The 10,970-nt window shown below is 32.3% G+C and overlaps 1 protein-coding gene across 3 annotated transcripts; it reads right to left on the bottom strand.

Annotated features, from left to right (window-relative positions):
- Positions 1-4,273: 4,273 nt before the first annotated feature.
- Positions 4,274-8,832, bottom strand: LOC110421541 (squamosa promoter-binding-like protein 16). 3 transcript variants are annotated; one of them, XM_021435152.2, is made up of 5 exons: positions 8,150-8,832; positions 6,871-6,977; positions 6,526-6,764; positions 5,294-5,430; positions 4,274-5,139 (listed from the first exon to the last, which is right to left on the bottom strand). In XM_021435152.2, exons 3-5 carry the CDS (start codon positions 6,732-6,734, stop codon positions 4,553-4,555), a joined length of 933 nt encoding a protein of 310 aa, XP_021290827.1. In that variant the 5' UTR covers positions 6,735-6,764; positions 6,871-6,977; positions 8,150-8,832; the 3' UTR covers positions 4,274-4,552. The 3 variants fall into 3 exon arrangements, with proteins under 3 accessions (XP_021290827.1, XP_089640434.1, XP_021290819.1); XM_021435144.2 differs by having other exon boundaries at positions 4,275-5,139; positions 6,526-6,977; positions 8,150-8,830; XM_089784308.1 differs by lacking the exons at positions 6,871-6,977; positions 8,150-8,832 and having other exon boundaries at positions 6,526-6,803.
- Positions 8,833-10,970: the final 2,138 nt, after the last annotated feature.

Here is a 10,970-nt window from a genome sequence, read left to right as displayed (position 1 = left end):
TATGGTGCTTTTATGGGAATGGACATGCTACTCTTCCACCAGCACCACTAGCACATAATCCTCTTAGGGGTGTCAATGAGGTAGAGGACAATGGGAAAAAAAGATGTGGACTAGAGCTTCACCAGATTCATCTGATCATTAGAGGAGTATTCTTTACCTTTCCTTTATTTTTTTTAACATTGAGAACAATGTTTTATTTATGTTTGGGGGGGTGAATTTATTTTTCTAGTCATGAATATTCTGTGAAAGTTTTAGATTTAATTTATTTGCATGCTTATCTAGATTTATAAATAATTTAAGATTAGTTGATAATTTAATTTAGTACTTGCTTGAATTTTAGGAATTTAGAGTAAAGTTTTCCCTATCCAATGATGATAACTAATGGTCTTGAATTTTTAGCTTTTGGTAAATAAGTTTTTTGTTTGGATTCATGCTAAATTCTTTTATTAAATATCATTGTTAGGATGTGATTTTTACAATTTTGAGCACTATATTTTTTGCTTTGGATTATTGTGAGTATCTAGAGAAGGTTTATATTGATGAGAATTTAAATTATGTCAAAAATTATAGAATTTGCTTGATCCTTCTTCGAGATGAAATTCTAGGCAATACTTAGTTAAGGAGATGATTTAGGCCATCTTGAAATTGTTTGAGACTAAAAAAGCCAACCTCAATATATTGATATCCTTAGTATACCCCGTTGAGCCTAATTTCTCATTTCTTTATTTACCTACAAAATAATTGAGCCTAGTCTTAAAATAAAATTTTGATTTTACAACCCTCATTCCTAAGCATGTATACTATTTTAAGAAATATAGAATGAGCTAAATGTTGAAAAAGGTGAAAATATGATGTTGATGTGAAAAAAAAAGAGTTAAAAATATATTAAAAATCACCTCACTACCTACAATACACAAAAATAAGTTTATAGGTGTGAAATTGTAAAATTTTGAAGGAAAAAAATGTGCTGAACAAAAGAAAAGTTGAAATATGGAAAAAAAAAGTGTATGAAGAGAAGAAAATAAAGCTATATATATAGGTCCTAGAATAATTATGAGTTTAGGGTGATTTGAGCCACATTATTATCCTTTATCTTACCCAGACCTTAGCCATACATTACAAGCTTTATAAAGTTCTACTAACCTAGCTTGGTGTTAGTTTACAACAGTGGATGTTGGTCCCAAATAAATGTGCTAGAGGGGGGGTAAATAGCACTTTTTGGCTTTCACTAAATTTGATTTCAAATTGGGAGCAAGGAGAAAGTCTATGATGAGAAGTTCGATGTAAGATGAAGGAATGATTTAACAAAGACTGAAAATTAGAGATAAAACAAAGTAAAAAATACACAAAGATTTATAGTGGTTCGGTCAAAGACCTACATCCACTACTCTTTTATTTATATTTGATGGTTTTAAATTGTTTATTTTATTCAGTTATTGATGCTTCTAATTACTTGATCATTAGTTAAATTGAATTGAAAACTTAAGTTAAACATTGACGAAGGAATTAGGTAGACCTTGAATAGAATGTCATATAATTGAATGCATTTAGTTAATTAAGTGGTTTGATTTGCATATAGGGTATAAATACTCTTATAAGTCATATGTAGCCAAGATTATATCACAAACTTAATGAATCTTTCTTCAAATTAATTTGTACATGCATATAGTAAATTAATCGATAAAGACTTGTAAATAAATTAGGACTCTAAGTTAGTAAGTTAATCCACTAAGCTAAGTTAAGAGAAAAAGATAATAATTAGATGAAGTATTAAGAGACATCATAATCTTAGGTATAAAAGTCAATCAAGTTTTAAAAAATAATTTTGCTGAGTAAATTTAGATTAGTTTTAGTTTAAGTTGATTTTATTTTGTTTTTTAATTCAATTTTCAGTGTTAAGATAAAATTAGGTGTCTAATTTTAGTAATTAATAGTAAGAATTAATTCAATTTCCTGTGGCATCAACACTCTACTTATCATCTTATTATATTTACGATATATATACTTGCATGAGTAGAAAATAGAATAACAATGAGAAATAGAGAAAAGATAATAAAGAAGAAAGAGTTAACTTAATAATAACTCGACCAATAAATGAAAAATGAAACCTAATCATTTTTCACTAATATTACGTTTGGTTAACGGAATAGATAAAAATAGAATAGAATAACTATTCTATGAGAATAGAATAGAATAGCTATTATATAGTTTAATACGATGAATGGAATAGGTCAGGAATAGTTATTATAGTTTATTGTAGTATTTGGTAAGTAAAAATAACTTTGGAATAAAAAGTGAATAGAGTATAAGAAGACAAATATACCATATGTGTGTATATATATATGATTATTTATTTTTATTTTATATTATTTTTTAAATATTAATAATATATAATTTGTTTAAAATATTAATAATTGATCATTTAAATATTAATATTTTATTTATATTTTAATCATTAATATTTTAAAATATTAATATTTTTTTATAATTTAAATGTTATTAAGATTTTTTATTTTTATTCTTGAAATATTAATTTTTTATAATTTAATTAAAATATTCATAACTTATAATTTAAATATTTACATTTTTAATTATAATTTAATTATTAATATTTTAAAATATGAGTATTTAATTTATAATTTAAATGTCATTATGATTATTTATTTTTATTTTATTTATTTTTTAAATAATAATAATTTATTTTTAATTTAAAATATTAATAATTGATCATTTAAATATTAACATTTTATTTATAGTTTAGATGATATCATGCTTAAAATATTACTTATTTTAATCAATTTTAAATTTAAAATATACTTTTTTTATATATTATTAAAAATGTAAAAATTTTTCTTTTTGTAATAATATTAGGAATTGATAATTTAAATATTAATATTTTATTTATAATTGAAATGTTATTATGATTAAAATATAAATAATTTTAATTAATTTTTTAAATTAAATATAACTTATATAATATATAATTTAAATTGTAAACTTTTTTCCTGTTTATAATAATATTGATAATTGATAATTTAAATATTAATATTTAAATTATAATTTAATCATTTATAGTTTAATTAATTTTTAAATTTAAAATATTATTTTTGTAATATATAATATATAATATTTTAAAATTTTAAAAAATATTTAGATCGTTATCTTTTTTTAAAGGTATTCCTTAATTAAGAAATAGTTAATATCATGGGAAGTGTTGACATTAATTATTTCTTAATTTTAACTTATTTTGATAAATAACTATTCTAGAAAAATGACTATTCCTTGAAACATGCGGGAAGCAAACTAAGGAATATTTGTTTCTTAGGAGTAGGGATTAGTCATTCCCTCACTCGATTCTATTGTATACTGTAGAATATAAAACAGAAAAGACAAAGGATAGTGAACACGTTGCACTACTGTCGGTTGAGGTACATAAGCCACAAGTAGAATCACTACACGTGTTAGCTATTAGAGGAAACAAAAAGAACACATAATAATAAAATATGCTTGGCATAAAGTTACGAGCTGTCACGACGAGACATCATCTTCTTCATTTAAATCTTCCAGCTTGGCGCCACGCATCAGGAGCTTAAGGCTGATCTCAGTTTTAACAAAAATTAACACCTATGGCTCATCTCAAGCTAACGCTGGTCCTGCTGGGGCAGGAGGAGGAATCCAAAATCATGAAGGAGGTTCATCGCTGGCTTCTCAAGTATATTTGGTGCCACCACAAGCCTTAGTGGGAAACTATGGGCAATCCCTGATGGATTCCAAACGGCTGCCTCTCTTGGGATAAACAATATTGTGGTTGAAACTGACTCCTAGATGACTATCCATTCAATGGAGTATAATATCACTGTTAATCACTCTTATGGCTCCCTTATTGATGTTTGCAGATGGCTCGGGAGCAAGATTTCGTTTTGTTCAATAGGCCTCCTGATTGTGTTTCTCTTGCTTTATTAGCGGATGTTGTAGGGGCAACTCACCCCAGACTCAAACTATTGGGACTCGGTCCCATATTGATGTTTCAGTTAAAGCTATTTTATTTTCAATGAACTTACCTCCTTTAACCAAAAACAAAAATAGTGAGAGTTTTAAATTGACCAGCAAATCCTCTGCGTCAATTATCCCTCTCACAGGGTATAACCTTGTAAGAATCAAAACACATATCACAAACGCAAATCATTCACTTGCAGCTCAGGTGGTGAAACCTCTAAAGACTTTTAAATGCGTTTTGGATAACTTGGGCAGCTTCTGCTGTAAACTCTTTTGTGTCTTTTGCACGAATAAACGAGTCCTGACTACCAAGTATCTAATGACATGGAACAAGTACTAGCGCAGAATCAAATAATCTGTCTCCGAAGAAGATTCATACATTATTGGAACTTACTTGAACAAGGCTACATAATTTTTTGAGAGGGAAAACGCTTACATAAATTTGCAACTTCAAAATGCCACGGCTTAAAAGGCTGTAAACATTCTAATTTAGGGGATAAGCATTTTTAATCACTCAAAACCATCTATTTGAAGGTGTTGATGGAAACAGCACATACTACTCCCATGAGAAGGAAAGTGTATGGTGAGTACCACTTGACGATGACCCAGGATGCCCAGTCTGAAACATTTCGTTTCCGTGGAAATTGGTGTTACTACTGCCATCCGAGGCCAAAATAGATCCTACTTGCTCACCCTCCATTCCTAGATCATTATATTGCAAGTTTTGGTTCAAGGATGAAGCTGGGCCAGACTGCACCATGGGGCAGGGGCTCAAACCAATCTCCCCAGTCTCAGCCGGTTGGGATGACAGAAGAGAGAGAGCACAATTAGAGTTGATCACTTGGTTTAACCCATTTGAGAACATTTTCCGGCTGCTGCTGCCATTGCCTGATGAAGGATTGGCATCGAGAAACGGTTGACAAACAGAAACTCCAGGGAGTGACAAACTAGTGCTTTGTAAGAAGGAGAAGTGCTTTTCTTCTTTGTAGTTTTGAGATGAGGATCCAGGGAATAAGCTATTTCTGCTGCTGAAGTTTAACTCTGACTTTATATCAGTTTCCATTTTCACAGACCCCACCCAAGACGAGGTTACAGCGGTAGTGGAAAATATTTGGTGGTTACAGAATGGTAAGTATCTAGCACCTGCAGCAGAGTCTCATTTATATCAAACAGAGCAAAATACATCACATTAAGCTACTACATTGGAATACAAAGGCAGCGGCTTTGATTCTTTTGCTGCTCATGATAAATGAAGGTAAGACAAGTTTCTTATTTGAACAAGAAAATCCAGTCAAACCTTGGTGATTGGAAAGAAACCTTCCAGAATTTACAGATAGAGAATCAGGTTGAGGCTTTCTTCGACGTCGGTTGTGTCCATCAAGACGTTTCCTACAGCTCCGTTTCCCCTCATCAAACTCCACTAATGAATGAAACCTAATATAATGCATTCAAGAGAAACTAAGCTCTTATCTTTATCAAACGAAATATACAACAAAAGGAATGAGGGCAAGGGGTAGAAAATCTCGTAAGGAGAATATCCCACAAAAGCATCTATTAATCAGAATTCATGATGCATAGGGCAAATATTGCTCTGTCAGAAAATCAAGAGATTCTACACACACGAATTCAAGTGTCACAAAGGACAGTTTTAACGCAGATTTAAGCAGATGCATCAATTACGTTACTCTGATATCATCTTTAGAAATTCTGTTTCTTCATTACAATGTCTTCTCCAATCATAGGTTTCATCCCTTTGCTCTGTAATTAAGTGCACTTAAAACAATGGACGTTCACAACAAAGAAGAGCTGTTGTCAAATTGAGAAATGTTTTGGACATGAATATTGCAAATATCAATTCTAGATTTCTTGTGGAAACAAGCAATTGCACATTGTAGGATGAGGATGACTTCAGACATTAACATTGAAGCCTATTTCATGATAATTAGAATCATATATCATTGAGCATATCAGATACTGAAACACAGCCAAACACACACAAATAGAGTTTGTTGGATGCTGAAACTCAATATCTCAAACACTTATACACAAAACATGTACCAAAAACAAATTGTACTAGTAAGTGGTTATTAAGCCAAATTGACTCAGAAATTTCATCGTATAACTACAATTTCATGCAAAGAAAATCAAAACAGCCAAATCATATTCATAAAGCTAAAATCACTGTAAAATACCAGAGTTATGAGTATATCAAAATTCAAATACGATGGTGGACAGAGCATAGAAAAAGGCACCTTGAATTCATTCTTACTGCACATTTCTAAAAATCAGTGACCCAAGAAAAAATAAAACTAGAATGCTAACAGTTAGTGTGTCAGGTAAATGCTTAAACAACCCCAACTTATAACGTAATGGATAGATGGCAACTTTAAAGGCCAACTAAGTAATGACACATTGCTAAACAAAAATCAAGAACAATAGAAATATTAGCGAGATGAGGAACCCGACAGAAACGTAATGTGATTAGGAAAATCAAATCAGGTCCATCTGCATAAAGCAAAGCATTACTACCTGCTGCACTGCTGGCAAAATCGTTGTTCCTGACCCCTAATTGTAACCTTTGGGGTCTTAGAGTGGACTTCGCATACTTTATGGCGTCGATGATAGTCCCTGCATTTGCTGAGGTCTGCAGTGCAACCATCAACCAAGCATGAAGGTACTTGGTTTCCGCTGCCAGGTGCCCGAGCCCTTTTAAATGAAGCAGCTGATGATGACTCCATCAAAGGGACCCCAGGACCCTTAAAAAGTATCTTCAAAGTCACCCAAACTCTCAATACAACAATGCTAAGTAAGCCTGATTAACTTACTAAGCTACCGGACTTAACAGCTTAAATGCTGCTGCAACATTCAGCTTACCTTCAATCCGCCTCACGTCACAGCCCATCAACTTTTCCGTTTTTCTTATTTGCCATTCTACATTCCCATCACTTTAACCAAATTCTTCTCCAACTGAACTTAAATACCTGCTCCAAGTATCAAATGATTATTCCTAATACTATATGAACAGAAGTCGAATCGAAGCAAAAAATTCCCTGACTAGAATATTGGCTTGCACAAAAAAATAGCAGATGATACCTTTTGTTCCAAAATTATAACAACATAAAGGTACACCCCGGAGAGTTAGGTGTTCTATATACTACTAGTATCTTTTTTTTCTTCTTTCTTTCAAGAACAATTAGTAGAAGGAGATTGGTCGGTTTGAAACACATAATGTGATTCCTACTACAAGTGAGTCACATACGACCGAATCAGGAGTAGTTGACAATTAAAAGCAATAATAATTAATAATGATAAGTTTAATTGTAGAAATGAAATCTTCAAGGTGGATGCACAGTTATAAATGTCTGAAAGAATCATTGACCAAACCACCCATTCCAATGGAGGAAATTTAATTAGGCTCCCTTCCTAGTCCTAGTTGCAGTGTCCAGGAAGCAACACATGAGGATTGAGGAAGGAAGAAGATGTAGGTAAAGAGTGAAGAGGCTAAAGGAAGGCCTTAATGGTCATTGCATAACTCCCCAATCAAGTGCAACTTTTATGGTATTCAGACGCTGCATACCTGTCACATCATTGGAGTCAGCACTCGCATCCCAACCACAAGAACTCACCAAGATATTTTTGGAAAGAAAGAAAGGCCTTCAGCACAAAATTATTATTTTCCAAAACAAAACTCAGATTAAAAATCCCAATTAGGCTTTAACAAATTAAAAATAATTCATCATTTGTAATGTTGTAAGCGGATTTTTGGGTAGGAAGTTATGCTTGCACGATGAGAGCTAGAACTTGTCCTTAATTAGTATAGTAGCAGTATACTTTTTTACCGAGTATTGCCCAAAGTAGAGAACAATTTTTCCTAGAAGGTGGAGCAAAAGTTGCTATTACCACTTTCATTGACTAAAAAAGGGGGACCATATGGGTCTTCTTTACCCGTTAGTAACATAGTTATCATTGCAAGGAGTAGAGGCAAAAAAATCCCCTACAATTTATATTTTATATTTATGGTAGGCATAAAATTATGATACATCGATTCAGTATCGAAGAATTTCGGTTGTGAACTTGGAATATATATCCACACACATTACATAAAATAAAAAAGGGACAGTTAAGAAAAGAAAAGTTGTGGAAAAAAGGGTACCTGAGAGAATCCCAGAAATCTAGCACAGGAGAGGAAGAATCTTATCTTGGTAACTTCTATACTGCCAGTTTCAGATAAACCGTCAAAAGGGGAAGGGAGAAGTGGCAAAGTTGAAGTGAAAATTTAGTAGGACTTGGAGAACTCGGAAAGTGCGGAAGCAGTTGTCTACAAGCTACAGAAGTTAAAGAAACATGGAAGGAAAGAAGAAGACAGGCCTTTCAAATCCTAGCCATTAGTATTCTGACAGCAGTTCCAAGGAAAAAGTCTAGCAATTGCAAAGAGAGACAAATAGTAGTAAGTTTGGCTGGCTTTCTTGTAGCAGGACAGAAGAAGGGGCTGAGCTAATCTATCACGGAATTATTGGAAGTAACACAAGAGAATGGATAATGTATTCAACTCATGTGGAATACTGCGGAGGTGTGTACCTGTGTGAGTGAGAGAGAGAGAGAGAAAGAAAGAGAAAAAGAGTCAGATTGAGATATGAAATTGGCAAAGGAAGTATATAACCATGAAAGGTAAGGGGTTTGATCTTTCCAACTCTCTTTCCTTCCTTTTTAGGCTTGGAGCCTTGAAACAAGTTGAATAGTTACTATAAAAATATTAATAATGGGAGTAGAAAATTGAGAAAAGAAAGAACACAAAAGAGCCAAAGAAGAAAAAGAATTTAAAAAAAAAAAAACGAGTGGCAAGGAAAGGGACAAGGTGTAGTTGCTTTTAACTTTTCAAGCGAGAAAAAGGAAAAGTACAAGGGGAGTGGAAAAGAGTTTCTTGTGTTCCACATCCCATGATGTTTGTTCCTTCTCGGGTCTTTCCTCTTTACTCTTTGGGTTCTTTGAGTAACCCCGAGCACATGCGCCTTCTTGGTCTCAAACTCTTATCCGTTGGATTTTAAGACAACAGTTTCGGAAGCCTTCTTGTCTTCCAGATTTCAAGTCAAAACCTTTGAATTATGCGAAACCCATAAGCATACTACAGTTTATCTCCGGTTTATTTTCTTCACCCCCAGCCAAGGCGGTATACTGATGTCCAGAGTAGCAGCAATTACTTGCACCAATTTAATGTGGTATACTGGTAGTATTCGACTAGGGCAGCGTGAGCTTGATTACACTACCATGAACAATTACTACCCGAATATATGGGATACTTGCCCTTACAAAATTGGACTATTACGTTAATTTACACCAATACTAAAGACCTTTGTCTTGAGAAAAATGTTTTCAGAGCTTTGTTGCATGAAATGGTGGGTTGCTAAGTCGAGGAAACATGAATGCGTGAATTTGAAGTAGGAAGTAAAATGAAGGAGAAGACGTCATTGATGGATGGTATTGTATAATATGGTAGGCGCCGTCCGACATGCATAGGCATTATTTATGGTGGTATTGTATTCTTTTTTTTTTTTGAATCTTAGTAATACGTCCAACTCCATTCAATTCTTTTTCTAAACTAGTTTTATTTCATAGATGCAAGCACATGCGTGATTTTAAATATCCTTTTTCTGTTGAAATTTGAAATTCAACGAAGCAAGAATGTGAACACTTCTTGATTAGGGTAAAGGGTAAAGAGGTTTCTCCTAACATTTTCTATATGGGTCCTTGGCTTCCCCAGCTCGTGCCATGGCTTAGCTGGAAAGAAGTCCTAATTTGTCTTTTGCTTGAGAGCAGGAAGGGAGCAGCGGTATTGTCATATGTGGAAATACAGGCAATGAAGACTTTTTGTGTTACCATGATTTTAATGGAGGAGAAATCGAAAACATGTTTGATCGAATGTGGAAAAACCGTGTCGCATTAATTCGTAGATCGTTCCAGCAAAACGTCAATTACCAACTACTCATGAGTCGGTGCAAGGATCCATACCCCATACCCCATAAGTAGGATTTCAACCGCTGGGCTTCACGCCTTAAAGGCGGACGCACCCCGTTTATCATTGAAGTGGAACAGAGCTTTTGGGCTAAAAGCTGCGTTTCCATCTCACCTCAATCCTAAACACGTAAAACATATTGGCTTTTGACCCCTCAAGTCCGGTTCCGAGACAGCGACGCCAAAGCAACTCAAGTGCTGCTTTTCCGTTTCAATAGCAATATTTTTATCATTTTTAAAATTTTTTTACGTATCTTATTCAAAAAAATCACTATATTATTAAAAAAAATTAAATAAACTTTAATTTTTTATTAAGTTTAATAAATTTTTTGTTTTAGATGAATAAACCTTCAGTTAAAATATCACTTGTCATATGATACTAATACATCATTATGTGAAAGTTAAAAAATACAACATGATTATTTTATCATGTTAAATTTACATGTTATGTCAGTATCAAATGATATATCAATATGTTACATCATCATTAATTAAAATATTTTAACATGTCACATTAATACTATAAAATATAAAATAATAAATGATATTTTGACTAAATCAATCATTAATCATGATAGTTTATTTGATTAAAAATAAAAATATAAAATTATTTGAATTTTTTAAATAATTTAAAAACTTTTTTTACATTTATGCCTATTTTAAGTCTTTACAACATTTTTTCATAACAATGATAAATATTAAAAAAATAACTTCACTCCATTAGATAACCATAAAATAACTTGATGAACAAATTCTTCTTATTGTAAAATATTTTATTGAAAAAGCTTTGAATAAAATGTCGAAAATATTTTCACTTGTTTGAAGTATATTGTATTTTTTTTTAATGTTGCAAATTCATTGATACGGGGAAGAAAAGGTTCATCAACATTAATAAAACAAAACCAAGCAAAAATCTGAAATTTTGAGGACTTTGCCCACACATAGAACCTAGGCATTGTTCTTCA

The sequence above is a fragment of the Theobroma umbraticum genome, unplaced genomic scaffold (genome assembly GCF_002168275.2).
Source record: "Theobroma umbraticum cultivar Fairchild unplaced genomic scaffold, ASM216827v3 scaffold_30.0, whole genome shotgun sequence".
Taxonomy (NCBI): domain Eukaryota; kingdom Viridiplantae; phylum Streptophyta; class Magnoliopsida; order Malvales; family Malvaceae; genus Theobroma; species Theobroma umbraticum.
This window is presented reverse-complemented; position numbering and strand designations above follow the sequence as displayed.